At 45.7% G+C, this 16,313-nt stretch overlaps 1 protein-coding gene across 1 annotated transcript in view; it reads right to left on the bottom strand.

Moving 5' to 3' along the window:
- Positions 1-245: 245 nt before the first annotated feature.
- The window catches only part of C2CD3 (C2 domain containing 3 centriole elongation regulator), a 38,700-nt gene continuing 22,632 nt past the window's right edge, over positions 246-16,313 (bottom strand). The window contains 10 exon segments of the mRNA XM_039554784.1: positions 246-941; positions 7,143-7,242; positions 7,872-8,859; positions 9,614-9,822; positions 10,766-10,930; positions 11,814-11,914; positions 12,659-12,864; positions 13,557-13,621; positions 14,260-14,398; positions 15,488-15,796. Of these exon segments, the coding sequence (XP_039410718.1) occupies positions 807-941; positions 7,143-7,242; positions 7,872-8,859; positions 9,614-9,822; positions 10,766-10,930; positions 11,814-11,914; positions 12,659-12,864; positions 13,557-13,621; positions 14,260-14,398; positions 15,488-15,796 (2,417 nt within the window). The 3' untranslated portion in view covers positions 246-806.

Genomic DNA, 16,313 nt, shown 5'->3' with positions numbered 1-16,313 from the left:
CCTTTGGCTGCTTAAATCCTGAATTCCATGCATGGTTTGAAAAGCAGCTCAGATTGGAAGTGACCCACGTGGGCTGCGCTGCACGGTGATACTCAATTCCTTGGCAAAGCAGTGATCTTTCCACGTGCTCCTGGCCACCCCAGCTTCCAGCAGCATTTCTCTGACTTACAAGCTCACGTGGCAGAGATGCCTGTCCCCTGTTGAGGGAAGGTTCCTGCCCTGGCATCGGGACACTTTGCAGGGGCTGACAAGAAACCAGGGGATTTTTATTGAAACAAACTGGAGAGAGCAGTACAAAAATAACTGAGTTCTGTTGGCATCAAAGTCTGTTCTCTGAAAAGTGTACAAAAATAATTTAAATATAAATATAAAAGTCTCATCTTTCTAGTCACCCTCTTTTGTACACCCGCCAGATTTTACAGTGCCCTTGGCCTGCGTTCACACAAGCCCTTTGGGCACCTGTGGAAACCGAGAACTGTGCTGCCCACCAACTGTTTTTGAAAGGGCCATTTCACAGGAATAAATCCTAAAACTGGATTACCTGGAGAGCAGGTAACAGGTCATGGATTACCCACAGGGGTGCGTCTCCGTGGGGACCTGCCCCTGTAAGATGCAGCTCCCCGTGGGTGACCACAGGTTTTAAGCCCTTCTAAATAGGGAACTTCAATTAACTAACCAATTAGGCAAACTAAAAACAGAGCCTGAAAGCTGTGGCCTCCACCTCCCCTTCACTGGAGGGCTCAGCCTTTCCCAATGCATCCGGCCATGGCTTAGGAAGCTCTGCCGTGGACGGTCTGTTGCCAACACTATTCCTTCTTGGAGAGCTGAGCAGAGAAGATCCTGGCGATTCTTTTGGCTTCCTCTTCTGAGAGGTCGGGGATGGGCCGGGGATGATTTGGTCTTCGGTAGGGGATTCCTCTGGGCACTGCTCCACTCCTGCTCTGGGGAGAGAAGAGACCAGCTGTGAGAGCTCTGCCCTGTGCTTGGTTTCAGGTCGTGGCAAACCACAGGGTTGTGCAGAGGGTGACAAGTTGGGAGACACAGAAAAAACCACCCCAATGGGAAAGAGAACAATCCGAGTCCTGGAACAGGGCTCCTGTGTGTGACCTCTGAACTTGTGAGCATCCATCCTCAGCCAAGTCTCCCTGTATGAAGACAAAGGAATGACAGTGGTGTAGTCACTGGGACCTGACTGCGTTTTGGCTTTCAATTATTATTTTACTTTATAATTTGCAGAACCTTGAAGACCAAATCTCCTCACAGTGGAAAAGGAAATGCTCTCTCACAGCAAATCTTAAGCCTGCTGAAAGGACAAGGTAGCTACTTGGTTTAAACTAAAAGAGGAGAGATTTAGATTAGATATTGGGAAGGAATTGTTCCCTGTGAGGGTGGAGAGGACCTGGCACAGGGTGTCCAGAGAAGCTGTGGTTGCCCCTGGATCCCTGGAAGTGTTTAGAGCCAGGCTGGATGAGGTTTAGAGCAATCTGGGATAGTGGAAGGTGTCTCTGCCCATGTCAGGGGTGGCACTGGATGAGCTTTAAGGTCCATCCCAGCCGAAATCATCTGTGATTCCATGATAAATGGGGTGGGCCAGGCTCAGCTGCCTGCAGGGACCCCAAAGCAGCAGCCCATGAGAGGAAAAGCCCTGGTTTAAGCAGTGTCATCGCCTCTGTGCTTTGCCTGCAGCCTCCCCGCAGCCTGGCTTTGTCCCAGATGTTCCAGCAGCACTAGAAGATGAGCAATTTCAGCGTACAAAGAAACACACATTTCTCCCCAACTAGTGCAGAGCTGGGCTGTGCCCATGAAGCACTGAGAAAAGCAATCCTGCTCTGGGAGCCTTTAGAGGAGGAAGCTGTGGGGCCAGGAAGGTCTTCAGGAAAACTGATCTGCCAATCTGGCCTTTCACCTACATGACTGGGCTGCTTCTCTTAGCCTTGGGAAAGGTCTCCTGAGGGGATCAGCTTCCTCACAAGAGAGCAGCACCAGGATCCTGTTTTGGTGCACTTTGATATGTACCCTCTGGAGAGGGAAATGGCTTTTTTAGGAATAAATGAGTCTTTGTGTTTGGTAACCTGTGCATTACAGGCTCAGATGACAGCCTGCAGGTAAAATACTTTAAAACACTTCCTGTTTTTATCGCACTGAACTAACAGACATGGATAATTAGGAGAATCTTTGCTCTGCTCTTCTTTCTTCTTAACTATTCTCCAGGATGAATTTCCTACAGCAAAATGTAAGGAGCCAAGAGAGATTAAATGCAGACCTGGCCACAGCAAAAGCTTAAAAACCAGCAGAGAGAGCTGCTTGCTGGGCAAAGCACCTCCCTTGGACAGGGCCGTCCAGAGACCAGGACAGTAGCTCGTTCCTCCCATGCTGTTTTCTGCCCATCTGTCCAAGGAACGGCTGAAAGGTCAGGAATGGCTGGAGAGGAGCAGTGACCAGGCTCTGTGTTGATCCCTGAATTCAGCACAGCATCTGAAAGCATCTCTCTAGGAAATTCCCCCAATCTGCCAATTACCCTATTTCAAAGGTGCATGAAGCTGCATTTCCTGCCTTCCACAGCTCCCCTTTCACACGTGCCACATGTCCTGCACAGCCAGGGATGAAGAGCCAGCACCTCCTATTTTCAATGTAAGGAATAGAATCCCAGAATGGTTTGGGTGGGAAAGGACCTTAGAGCTCATCCAGTGCCACCCCCTGCCATGGGCAGGGGCACCTTCCACTATCCCAGCTTGCTCCAAGCCCCATCCAACCTGGCCTTGGACACTTCTCTGGGCAACCTGTGCCAGGGTCTCATCACTCTCGCAGCCAAGAATTCCTTCCTAACATCTAATACCCCTAAAGCGCCCTGTACTCTGAAGCCACAACACAAGAGCAGGTGCCTGGTGCTGTCTGACGTCACTGAGGCGAAGGAGAGCAGTCTGTTTGCTCCCAAAGTCAGGAAATCGGTGTGCTTGGAAAACACACCACTGGCATGTTGTTTCAGAGATGAGCAGCTAAAATACACCTCCTCCCATTTTCCTACCATTGCCCAATGTGCAGGATGAAATGCTGTTAAGATGTGTGCATCTATCCTAATGACCTTCCTAAAAATGAACTTCCAGCTGTGGAAAGGCTTAACAGCAGTTCCTGCTGCTATTTTACATGAACAGGTGTGAATCAAAATGAGCAAGGCTTAAAAGCACCGTTAACACTCCCAGCTCAGACATGTGACCAGAACCATAGAATCATGGAATTACTGAGGTTGGAGAAGACCTGTAGGATCATGGAGCCCCACTGTTCCCTCAGCACTGCCAAGGCCACCATTATCCCATGTCCCCAGGTGCCACATCCACACAGCTTTAAGTCCCTCTGGGGATGGGGACTCCACCACTGCCCTGGGCAGCTGTGCCAGTGCTGGCCAGCCCTCTGGGGGAAGAAATTTTCCGTAATATCCAACCCGAACCTCCCCGACACAGCTTGAGGCTGTTTTGTCTTGTCCCTTGTTCCCTGGAAGCAGAGCCTGACCGCCCCCTGTCACTGTTGAGGCAGTCACGACACACACGGACAGTGCCTCGGACAAAGGGCAAAAAGCTGTTTATCAAACAAAGCAGCCTCTTTTATACACCTTTTGTATGTCATCATTCGTGTTACACACTCATTGTGTGCAGCTAAACTACTGCAATAGACTCCTTGGCCATTACTAACTTCAATATGCTACCACTGGCTACCTAGAGCATAAGCATTCAAGCATTCAGAAAAATAACAAGTGTGGATATACTGCTGTTTTTCTCCTTCTGTTGTTTAACTTGCATGTTTCTGTTGATACTACATTCTCACAGGTAAAAACTAATTAATCACAGACTTTTCTCACAGTCCTCTAGCTGAAGTAACAGGCCTGAGCCATAATTTTACAAAGGCAACAAGGCCTTCATTTTATAAGGTTTTACTTAAATGCCACACCCCCCTGGCTGTCCCCTCCTGTCAGGGACTTGTGCAGAGCCACAAGGTCCCCCCTGAGCCTCCTTTGCTCCAGGCTGAGCCCCTTTCCCAGCTCCCTCAGCTGCTCCTAATGCTCCAGCCCCTTCCCCAACTCCATTGCTCTTTTTTGGACACCAAACCTTCCTTTAAACCATCTCACAGGCAGTTTCTGACTGTCAGTTTTATCCTCCTGCATAGTTTCCAGAGCACACATCCGAAATGTCATTTACACCATTCCTCACCCCAAGAACAGGTTCAGGTCAGTGCCCATCCCAGGTTTCTCCATCTCTGTCTCTCAGACTCCAAGTGTCTGGTGCTCAGCCAGGAAGCACACATGTTCCATGGGGAAGATCTAAGAGGAAAGGGGACTCGAGGACCACGCTTCACTTTTCTTTTTATAGGAATGGCAGGGACACTGAAACCAGCCAAGGATTATCCAGTGCCTGTGTGCCAGGGGCTGGACTAAAGCAGATTCATGAGCATGTTATAGGTCATGGTGGGGACATGGCCTCTTCCAAGGTCAAAGAATTCCAGTCTGGGGGGCAGAGAATGATTCAGCACTGTGGCTCAGCAAGTTTGCCCAGCAGTTCTGTTTGTGCACAGGGATGGAGGGCAAACAGATCTGTGTTAACAGGCTACAACCTACCCTGGCAGTGGCCTTGCACCTACCCCTGCTTTCCAGGCAGGAAATCAGGAACATCCAGCAGATCAAGAAGAAACAACACAACCAAGAAAGGATGCTTTGGCTGTTGCTGCCATTGGCAATTTTGGAACATATAAAGCGATTGTGAATCTGCCCAAGGCTGTGTTATTTCTAATTCACACTGACAGTAAATCTATGTACACACAAATATGAATTATTCCGAGTAAAGCTGGTTTCCATGTAAGTTTCTTATCCTTTCGGAATATTCCTAGAGGCGAGGGGGAAAAAAAAATAGCATGGTATTTGGAGAGGGACTTTAGCCAATGGCCTGGAGTGCCAGGACAAGGGGGAATGGCTTCCCACTGCCAGAGGGCAGGGACAGATGGGATATTGGGAAGGAATTGTTCCCTGGGAGGGTGAGCAGGCCCTGGCACAGGGTGCCCAGAGCAGCTGGTGCTGCCCCTGGATCCCTGGAAGTGTCCAAGGCCAGGCTGGATGGGGCTTGGAGCACCCTGGGATGGTGGAAGGTGTCCCTGCCCATGGCAGGGGGTGGAACAAGAGGAGGTTCTTTACCACCCAAACCATTCTGGGATTCTGTGATTTTATGGAAAAGTTTATCAATGCTCTGATTTTTCAAACCTATCCGCTAGCCCCCACTCAGAGCAGGTGAGCAGTGTGGAAGACAAGAGCTGGGAAGGACCTCAAGAATGGGAAGCCTTAGTTTGATGTAATAGAGAAAAGAAGTAAAAAACAAAGAGGTTTTGTGAGGCTCTACAAAACTCTGATCCCTGGAAGTTGGTCACAGCATCCATGCTGAGCCTGAACTGTTGCAGCACCTTCTCAGGGACCCATGTCCTCACAGCAGGAGCTGAGACAACCTTTTTGTCTCAAATGCTGCCCAGCTCCACACCACTGCTTCATCATTCCAGGAAGAAGATGGGTAAAACAGGGAGTCAGACAAGCCAGGGAGAGGGGGCAGGAGCACCAGGAAGGCCACGAGAGACGTTTGCCAGCTGCCAAGTGAGTGAGGGCTCTGGTGATGTCCAGAGGACAGCTCAGATTTCAGCCTTACTGTCATGCTTGGTGTTGTGCAGAACCAAACCAAGCCCAGCTTTAGAAACTGATGTTCCAAAGGCCAGTTAAAACCAAAACTATGAGGAAGCATTTTTCTGAACTCTGTGTATTGGTAGCAGTGAAAAACTGGTTCTTCACAGAGGGGGTTTGATGCACAAGGCACAACTGAATCCTGTCTCAGCACACCTTACAAGTCCTGCAGCAAAGGATTAGTGCCAGCTAATCCTGGAATTAAGCTGCTTTAAGATCAAAATATCCAAATAGCGCCTTGCTAACATTTTACCTAATTAGTAATAATTTTCAGGGCTGTATTTCCAGCCACTCAGCTCAGTGCTGCAGAGAGGGGATTCAAGTAAAGCTGGTATTAGTATTAAACCACAGCTTTCCATGACTTCAGAGCTATTAGAACCAGTCTGAGTCTGTTTTGATTCATCAGACAAGCTGTTTCCAGTGACATAAATGTTCCTTAAAGTGTTTGTGTCATAGGTCATATGGAGAGGAACCAAGGCATCATCTTACCTGGGAGTGGTAAACAAACAGCCCCAGCTGCTGCAGCACCCAGATCCACATCAACATCCACAGCAAAGCTGGGGCTGGAAAAGGATCATGGAATCCCAGAATGGTTTGGGTGGGAAGTGACCTTAAAGCTTATCTCATTCCAACCCCTGACACAGGCAGGGACACCTTCCACTAGGCCAGGGTGCTCCAAGCCCCATCCAACTCGGCCTGGAACATTTCCAGGGATGGAGCAGCCACAGTTGCTCTGGGCACCCTGTGCCAGGGCCTCCCCAGCCTCACAGGGAAGGATTTCTTCCCAATATCCAATTTAACCCTCCCTTCTTCTAGTTTAAAACTGTTCCCCCTTACCCATCACTATCTGCCTATGCAAAAAGTCACTCACTCTCTTTTTTATAACCCCTTTTTCTGAACTGAAAATAAGATAAATACGAAGACCTTGAAGCAACCGAGCCACAAACCTCTCGCAGTAAATAAATCTTTATGCACATAAAAAAGCAAAACCTCAGCAATCCCCAGCTTTGGTGCAGGAGGAACAATCACTCCAGTTATTCTGCTACTCCCTGGGTCTCAGAACTGTTACAAGATACCTCTCCAGGTATCTCCCTCATTTCATCCTGATCTAAAAGAGATAAATTGAAGCCATAATTGCAAGTTAGAACTCCCCAGAATTAGGCATATCACCTCACATTAAAGCACAAAGAACATTTCCCAAGCATACTGAACAACTGGTTGATATAAAGGCATAAGGCTCACAGACAACACAGCCATGGATGTTAGAAACCATCCTCACGGACAGAAGAGGTACCAGGAAGATTCCCCTTGACACAATTTGGAAGCCATCACCTCTAAGTTGAGTGCTGGCAAGCAAAGGAAGGGAGAAGTTTTTTTTCCTTTTTTAAGGAATGGATTAAGTTGGACAATAAAGGAAAGGACATCCCATACTTACTTTTGGAGATGTGGAAGGATGAGAAGAAGTGCTGAGCAGTCTCATGGAGGCTTCCATCTCCTGGGGTGGAAGGAAGAAGTTTGGAACAACAGGGTCAGATCTGAGCAGAACTGTTAAGGAACAACTTTTGGCAGTGTGCAGTTGCACAGAGGTCCAGATGTGGAAAAAGCTTCAGCTGTTAACAGGTCTGAAAGTGAATCTCATTTGTTTTAATCTATATTCCATTGCTCTGAACACTTGGTTCTCTCACCTGGGCTCGCAGAGCATGGGACACTGACTTGCTTTAAAACAACACCTCACAAATTTGTAGAGGACTTCATCCTGCAAAAAATTCCAACACTTAATCTGAGATTTGGAATTTGAGGAAGAAACATTGGGAACTATTTTAAAAGCAAAATAAAGCATGTTTCTTTTTAATACAGGAGAAACACAAGAGCTCTAACACATGGGGAAAAATAACATGGAGAGAATGCAAGAAGGCATGTCAGAACAACCCAAAACAAAGCGACTCTCACAAATCACAAAATTTATTGGCTACAAGTGGCAAGAAAGTCATCACTACATTGTGTGAAACAGTGTAATGGACCTTCCCAGATCACCACTTCTGGATTCATTTCCCAGGGAAGAGCTTCACATAGCAAATTTCTCTTTCCTGAGGCCAGGGAGATTCTAACTAAGCAGGGAGAGTCATCAAATACAGGGAGTGCTTAAGAAAAGAGTTAAGGATACAAAGTGATTTTTGGTTTGACGGAGTTTTCCGACCCTTCCACTGGATCTTCACCGCTGTCATCAGGGAAGCTCTCGCTATTTCTTTCCGAGCCAGCTTGGGCGGATACACTCTGAACACAGCTACCATCAGAACCACTTCCTTCCTTGCCTTGATGATCTCCATTCACAACCTCAGCACTTTCCTCCTCCTCCCTCTCAGTGGTTTTTTGATTGGTCAAACCTATGTCTCCCGGGAATGGCGGCAGTTCCTTGGAGCCTGCATGGAACTCTACACTTTTCTTTGCAGGTTCAGCGTTCAGTGCTCTGTCCCAGAGGCTCTGTCCAGTGGGCTGAAGTGGATCCTTCTCTGCTGTTCCCGTGCTGCTGTTGAAGGTGTGGAAGTCTCCTGCTGCTCCCCAGGGGCTGTTCCCACCTGCATGGGGGCTCACGGGCAGGCTCAGGGTGCTGAGCACGCTCTGGCTGTCCCCATGCAGGATGCTGGACAAGGTGCTGCTGTTCCCTCTCTGGAAACAACCTGCATCTGTGGAGTGCTGGTCTTCAGGCCTGGGGTCGAGAGGATGCTGCTCATCCCCCTGCCCTGTTTCGGAGATCACACTGGACCAGGGGCTCGTCCTGTCCGTTACAGTCGTTATTTCATTAAGAGTTTGTGGTTCTATAACATCTTCTTCGTATTCTTCTTCACTGTGTGGCTGGATGGCAAAAGGACCTTTGATTTCCTGGATATAACCCACTGGATGGTCATCTTCAGGGACAATGGGGCCTAGAAGTTCGTGCAACATGTGTCTCTCAAACACAGCTCTCCCAGAACTGCACGGCTGCTGTGTGTCACTCGAAACGCCAGGCAAGTCCGACTCCAGCCGGCCTTGAGGACCTTCCGGTCTGGCTCCTTCCCCCTTCCAGCTGGGTACATCCATAGCACCCAGCTCCCTGCTGCTGTCCTGATGTGCATTAGAAGCTTCTTTGCTATTTTTAGTTACAGTCTGCAAGTCTGGTTAACAAAAAAAAAGCATCAGTAAATGCATGGAGCAACAGTTCAGCTTATATTTGATTTATTTGGGTTTTTGGCAGAAAGTCCTAAGGAAGGTTAGGAGCTAAACATGCACAGCTTTGCCAACACTCTGCTGATGTGAGCACGCTCTGCTCTGTTTCCCAATGACAAGACCAGAAGAACAGAAATGCTAAGGAAAAACCAGAAGCATTAAGGATGAACTCAATGGGAAAATTTGCAAATTCTTGAAAAAGCCACAATCACTTATTTTTGTTTCCCAGTGAGCAGATTCTGCTTGCATCTTCTGGGAATTGAGTTCACCAGTATTAGGTAAGATGGCAAACTATTTTGAGGCAAGGGAATGGTGGGGGACATTTGGAAAAGGAGAAGGAAGAGTCTGAAACAGATTGTAGAGGAAGGCATGTAAAAAACAGTAAAAAAAATTGCGAAGGATGAGAAAGGAAATAAAAAGAACAAAACCTTGGAGAATAAAGAGGGGAAAAAACAGAAGATCAAGGTGGTGATACAACAATGGCAAATTCTGGCATAATAGGGATGTGCCGTTCAACTCCATCTCTTGGAAATGCTGCTTCCCTGTAGGAAGCCATGGGCAGAAAAAGCATGGAGCAACTTTTCCACTGGCAGCAACTGTAGCTCTGGGCTCCAGCTTATTCTCTACTCTGGTAAGTAATTTCAAAAGCATCAGCAGGGATTTGATTTTCTTGTCATTTTGCTACTCACAGCAACAACTTACCATTGATTAGGCTGCTGACCTGAGACACCAACTGACTAGATTTTTCCAAAAGATGGTAGCCTTTGGGATCCACTTCTCTGCTCATCGAGCCCTGATGGTCAGTCTCCCACTCCTCATGGCTTAGTTTGGATGTGCTGAAGTCAGGAAAAGACCTGGTCAGCTTCTGACTGAAGTATCTTTGGACCTCATCCAGCTCGCTCAAGTTTTTCCTGCAAGCAGTGGTAAGAAATTCAGTAAGAGGGGGAAAATAAGCCTGTGGCAGTTGGGTTTAAGTTGGATCACCCTAGTCAACAACATGTAGATGTGCAAATGGAGGATTAAAGGTTTTTATTGAAAAACAGATCAGTAGGCAAGTGTTGAGGTTGCTCTAAGCAAGAGGATAACACTCCAGAACAAATCCTGACTTGGCTATGAAACTTCGTCTGGAAGCTAAAAAAGAGCTAGTTTTAAACTTACTTAATCAAATGAGTTGGATTTGAGATGACCTTCCAACAAAAGTCATAAAGCCAAGGATATTACTTGACTTATGGCTGAGCTTAATAAAAATCTGAGGATTTCTATGTGTTTAAGATCTAGGGATTTTAAGATACATTGCTTGTGGTAGCAGGGGAAGGGATGGAATACCTCAGGAAGTCTCTTTCATCCCTATATTCCTACAGATACTACTCTTCTAAATTTATACCTCATTTAAACCTAGAATCTAGTCAAGAGAACAGTGCTTCTAGCAAGAAGAAAAACATCCTGTTGGGAAAGGATACACTGCCCCGTGCAACCCAAAAATGCTTACAGTCTTGTTCTTGTACCTGTGGAAGTCAAGTGAAGGGACTACTGGGTTCGTAGCACCTGTTGTGTGACAGCAGTAGCAGGATGGATAAATCCAAGCATTCTCTCCAGATTTGGAAACGCTGCTGTTGCTGTTCCCCTTCAACAGCCCACCACACTGCTACAGCACCTCAGGCCTGTCGTGGAGCTTCCCACCCAGCCCCTGATTTTCCAGCCTTGCCTCATCCCGCTGTAAATCATACCGGAATCTCTTCATGAGTTATTGCACTGTTTCACCTTCATTTTCTTAGAACTGGAGCCGTCACTTCCAAGCTCTTCCCTGCTAACCTAAGGCCTGGCATTGCCCTGCTGGCCAGAGCCCTGCTTTACCTGAGAGCAGTGAGGAGAGCAGCGCGTGAGGACGGCGATGCCGACTCCAGCCTGGCTGCCCGGCGCGTGTTCCCTTCCGCCTGCTGCAGGGATTCATGGAATCTGCGCACGTTCTGCATGTGCTCTTCGTGTCGAGGCGTGTGCATGCCAGGGGGGCTAATCCTGCTAACAACAGGCCTGTGTTTAATATCAACAACCAGGCTGGAACCTCCAACTGTGGAAAGTCTGTCAACCAAGAATACCCAATGTCTTGAAATCCACTAAAGAGCCACCGATGGATGAAGCTAGTTCTTTCAAATGTCCACAGGAATGTCATTTACTGTTTCAGATTTATACCAAACTCAAGTTAATGGTGTGGCTGGTAGGGAGTTTTCCATGCCTGCTGGCAGCTCCCAAGCTAGTTGTTTAGATCCCATAGTGGTGAGCCACAGTCCCTCTAAACTTCAAAGACATGTATGGGAAAAGGATCATCTCTGTAGGCTAAACAAACAAATCATGAACTAAAACACTCTCTCACTCATTTTAAAGAACAGAAAGCAGGAGTTACTGCAGGATATCTGACAGTCTTACTCCTGGAATAGGCAATACTACAGCATTTCACCAGCTGTCATTCACTGGCCGTGGACAGAAGGGGATGCAAAATAAAGGGGATGCATCAGGGATGCTCTATTCTAATTTACACTTACTAAAAATAAAACCAAATACAGACACAATCCTTATTCTTATGAGGGCCTGGAGCAAGTACCTGCCAGTTTGAACAACGGCATCATTTAAATCCTAATTTACAAGGATGCAAATGAAACACATCAGGAAATATCAATGACAAGGAAAAGAACATTTGGGTTGTGTCAACAGGAACCTGTCCCAGGATTGCTACCTCCTGCACCTCCCTCTCTCTGGGAAAGGGAATGTCCACTAATTTTTAAGCCCAAACACAGTGGACACACTTAGACAGGGTGTGCCATTTTTCCAGTAAAGTCAATTGGCTTTAGAGAGGTATTTCTGAGACCTGAAAATAATAAAAAAGGTTGTCAGCCTGTGGACTTACCGCTCCCGAGTGGGAACGCTGACTTCCTTTGACAAGGAATTCAACATCTGCTTGGACAAGTTTGTAGAATTACTAGGATATGCTGGGAAGCTGACCTTCACCTAGGATGAAAAGGAACACTGTACTTGAGTCTTTCACAGCAAGAAAGTAAGAGAAATTAAGTCTTATCCTGCTGATCTAACAAAACCTCAGGCTTTCTAAATAGCTTTAAATTTTCAAATTATTTCCCAGCACTGAGCCAAAGTACCATTTCACAACACTTTCATTTCAGACACTTTTGTTAATTCCCTCCATACTATCAGAGAGTAAACTGATGGAAAGTAGGGTAAGGGCTCCATTACATGTGTATAACACACCCCAGCATATCTGGGAAGTCTAGAGAAAAAAGAAAAACCCAGAAGAAATGGCAAATATCCCAGAAAGACCGATTCCTGACAAATTAGATTTTTACCTAACCAACGAAAAGCCGAATCTGCTGTATGTTTTTTGTATGTTTTCGAGCATCAGCGGTCACCCAAAGCAGCAAATAGAACAATGCCATGCTCCCAGACATCCAAATCCACACAGTATCCTCCTAAAAAAAATATTCCCAAACGCCCATGAAGCAACGACAGAGTGAAGCCAGTGGGGATGCTCATGATTTGGTTGGAGTGTTGTAACGAGCATTGGCCTGCAGCTATCACAGAAACCTGGAGCAGAATTCCTAAGGAATGAAGTGGTTTTGGTACATTTATGATTGGTCCATGACAGTGCTGTGAGTTAGCGGCGAATTTGCTCAGGAACCTGGAGTGTTGATTATTAGCAATGCAATTAAGTGTGAGAGGAGAGGAAATGGAAGCACATACAGAAGAACTTTCTGGCTGGCTTCGGACCCTGGCTTGCCTTTCTTCTTTGAGATGACTTATGGCTTGGAGAGGGGAAATGGCCACTTTGATCTGCCCTCGGCACTGCCCGCTGAAGTCTGTGATGTTGTACCACCCACACACGAGCTGGAAGCCAGAAAGGAGAGGAGACAGGTCCACAGATGCAAATCCTATCACTCGCTCCGACTCTGGGGAAGAAGGATACGAAGCACATATACATGGACATGAATAATTTTCAGGAATGCTAAAACACAGCCCTTGAAATATGTCTTGGAAGCTGACCCGAGGTCCAGAACAATCCTGTCCAATAGGGGAATATTATTCGGATTACCTCAGTTACATTCAGCTAAAAATGTCCCTGTAGAAGCAGTGAAAGCCCAGGGCACGGAGAGGGATTGGCAGGAGAATCACTGTGTATGTACACATAGTACTCTGGATACACAGGAAGTTTATTTTTGAAGGAAAAATCAGACAGCTGAACTTCAATATGTAAAAAGAAAGAAATAAAAGTATTTTGTTACAACTGCCTGGCCACACTTCAAGCAGCTCCAGCAACAACAAACAGCACATGAAGGAAGCAGTTAAGAATTTCCTTCAGCAGGAAAATCCAACCTCTAAAGCACCGTCAAAATAAAACCAGAGAGAATACAGATGAACCAAACCTTGTAAGATGATTAATGGGGAAAAGGAGGATGCCAAGGGCCAGGAAATCAATAGGTATTTATCTGTAGTATTCTTCTAGCACAAGGCAAAAAATGTCATTACAATTCTACTCTCCAATTTACTTAACAGAATTTATTTTCCTTGCATGAAAGACAAGTCAGCTAAGGAAGGGGATGCAGAAAACACACTCCTCTTAATACTGCACTACAAACTTTACCTGCTTTATGCCACACTTTAAAGACCAAGGTTTGCTGTGGATCCAGGAGAAGCTCTTTGGATAATCTGTTAAGAACAAAAATCATAATATTTTATGCAAAGCAGGAAAAAGCAGTAAAATTTATCTACCCAGACAAATCAGTTTCTTTCTGGACCAATGGGGGCAGGAACAAAACAAACCCCAAAATTACTGAGCCTCAAAGTATAACATATCTTTACATTGTTTGGGCTTTTGCTTATTCAAGAAGTATTTCCCTCTCCTCACTCCTGCTGTACATTTAAAAGACAGGACAAGGAAACCATGAAGGAACAGAAATGCAGTTTATTTCATGACTCAATGGCACAGTGACAGCAAAGCCCTGGGGTTATGGTTGACAGCTGTAATGTTTGAACTTCATTCCTGGAAATAAAAAAAACCAAATGGAAAATCGAAGTGTTAAATGTAGAACAGTTTTTAAGTTGTTTGAAGTGATCCAGATATTAGAAACAATGGAGAAGACACAAGATTGGAACACATAGGTTAATTCCTGAATAGTACCACATATGACTTGATCTGCTGAGGTTCCTTGAAGCAGTCAATTCATCTCTTTTAATTTAAGGTCAGATATCTAGCTCTGAGCTAAAACCCCCAAACTATATGTCCTTTTCACACCTGGCCTGGCTGTCAGATCCAGGGAGTGTCTGTGTGAATCCCCATCTCTCACCTTGCTTGTTGCTGGAAGTCCCAGACTGGCGAGTCTGTATTTTCTATCACTGGAGTGGTTACTGGAGCATCTGCACCAGCAACAGCAAATGATACACAGCTACTGGGGGCTGTTACTTCACGTTCTGTCAAGGGACTTCCTGAAATGGTACAGAATTAAATACAGATTTTTAAATTAATAACAACAACAACAACAATCTAAAAGCAGTTCAGCAATTACAATGACAAAATTAGCAAAGAAATCCTCCATCTAGAAAATACTCCTTTTCACTGGTGGAGCTGATAGCATGTTATATTTACAATGGAAGCAAATATTACACGAACCTTTTACAGAGCAGAAACTGGAATACTCAAGGGAGAAACAGAAAAACCATTTGCCCAAGATCATCTAAGAAGTCAGAAGCAAAGCTAGGAATAAAATCCATGTCCTGAGGACCCTATACCAGTGCTTGAGCTACCCTCCATGCTGGGCCACCTGCCTGGCAACCATGAAGAATGAAATTTCTTCTTGAAACCAGCCTGTATTTGTTTCAGTGGATCAGCTGCCTCTCAATTAGTTACCTCTAAAAATCCCCTAAAATAAGAAGTTGAAGACAGAAATACTTCAATATTTCTGCAATACTCAAAAGAAACCTCCTTTATATCATCAAAAACTTTGCAAGAGCAAACAAAGTCGCATCAGTTTTCCAAAAACTATGAATTCCAGAAGATTCTAGAATCATTATAAAAATCCATTTGCAGGGCTCAGAATCTTTTAGAACTACATACCCTTAAATCACAGCTTGTATTTGACTCTTAGCTGTGTTATCAGGGGAACAAAAGCTGAGTACAGTGAGCCAGCTTTACAAATTTATTATGTGCAAAAAATGCTAATTTGCAGGAGTCTTTGAGATGGGAGTGTCTTGGGGTTTAGTTATTCAGTCAATGCTTAACTTGGGGCTTAGTTCTTCAGATAATGCTGAATTTCAGAATCCAGCTGTCATCTCCAACAGGTAACATGATGTTATTTATGTTTCGGATTTTATTCATGAAGACAGGCTGAACAGTTCAACCTCCAGCTTTCCCTATACTTGCACAGTGATTGGGGCTGCAACCCCATGAAGCCAAGTTCAAAACCAAACCCTGCCATTCACTTTGCTGGAGTAGGAACAGATCCCAGAGGAAAACAAAGAAACAGAAAACAAAGAAAGACAAGAAAGAAATAAAAGAAAGGGGGGTGGTGATATTACCTTTTAAACTTAGATGCATTGCTCTTTCCACAAGGATACTGACAGCAACTGTGTTTTCCAGAAACGTCACATCTTCTTCCTGTGGTTTGCCATTGGTGATCTCTGAACTGAGAATATCCACCTGCTGTTTGTCAGAGACCTGCTGGCTCAGAGCAGGGGTTTCATCTGTGCCTTCATCTTCACTGTTGCTGCATTCCTCGGCACAGGGGAGTCTGGGCAGAGCAGCAGGAGTGGAAGCAAGGCTGACGTGAACGCGCACAGCAGCTCCTGCCAGGTCTGCAGCGTTGCATCTGAACAATGGATAGACACCTGCAGGAGAATTCACAACCAACCAGCTAAATGAGCCAAAGGAAAAGCAGGAGCTTGGAAAACAGCTGGTAGCTCATTACTGTAGAGATCTCACGTGAGACCAGTAGAACAAATTTTGATTTTCAGTGTAATTTCTGCATGAGTCATCACTCAGAAGCACAAGCTTGGAAACATTAAAAACCACAACCAATCCCCCAAACTGGATACACCTTCATTTTCCCCTGGTAGCTCAGATTAAAACACATCAACTTCCTGAGAGCCCTAGAAACAGTGACTCTGCATAATTTTATAGACAGATACGGAGAATACAACATACACCCTACATAAAAATTTGCTTTAACTCTTGTTCTTTCTCCCTTCTCTGAGTGTATCTAAAAGAAGGGCCAACCAGTCCACAAATCTGGTGGCTGATGAGTACCATGTACATGACAGAAGCCATAAACTAAACCACAAGTTCCACCTCAATGTGAGGAAGAACATCTTCCCATGAGGGGGGCAGAGCTCTGGAACTGCTGCC

The sequence above is a fragment of the Corvus cornix genome, chromosome 1 (assembly GCF_000738735.6).
Source record: "Corvus cornix cornix isolate S_Up_H32 chromosome 1, ASM73873v5, whole genome shotgun sequence".
NCBI lineage: Eukaryota > Metazoa > Chordata > Aves > Passeriformes > Corvidae > Corvus > Corvus cornix.
Note: the sequence above shows the minus strand (reverse complement) of the source record. Positions and strands in the feature narration are given on the sequence as shown.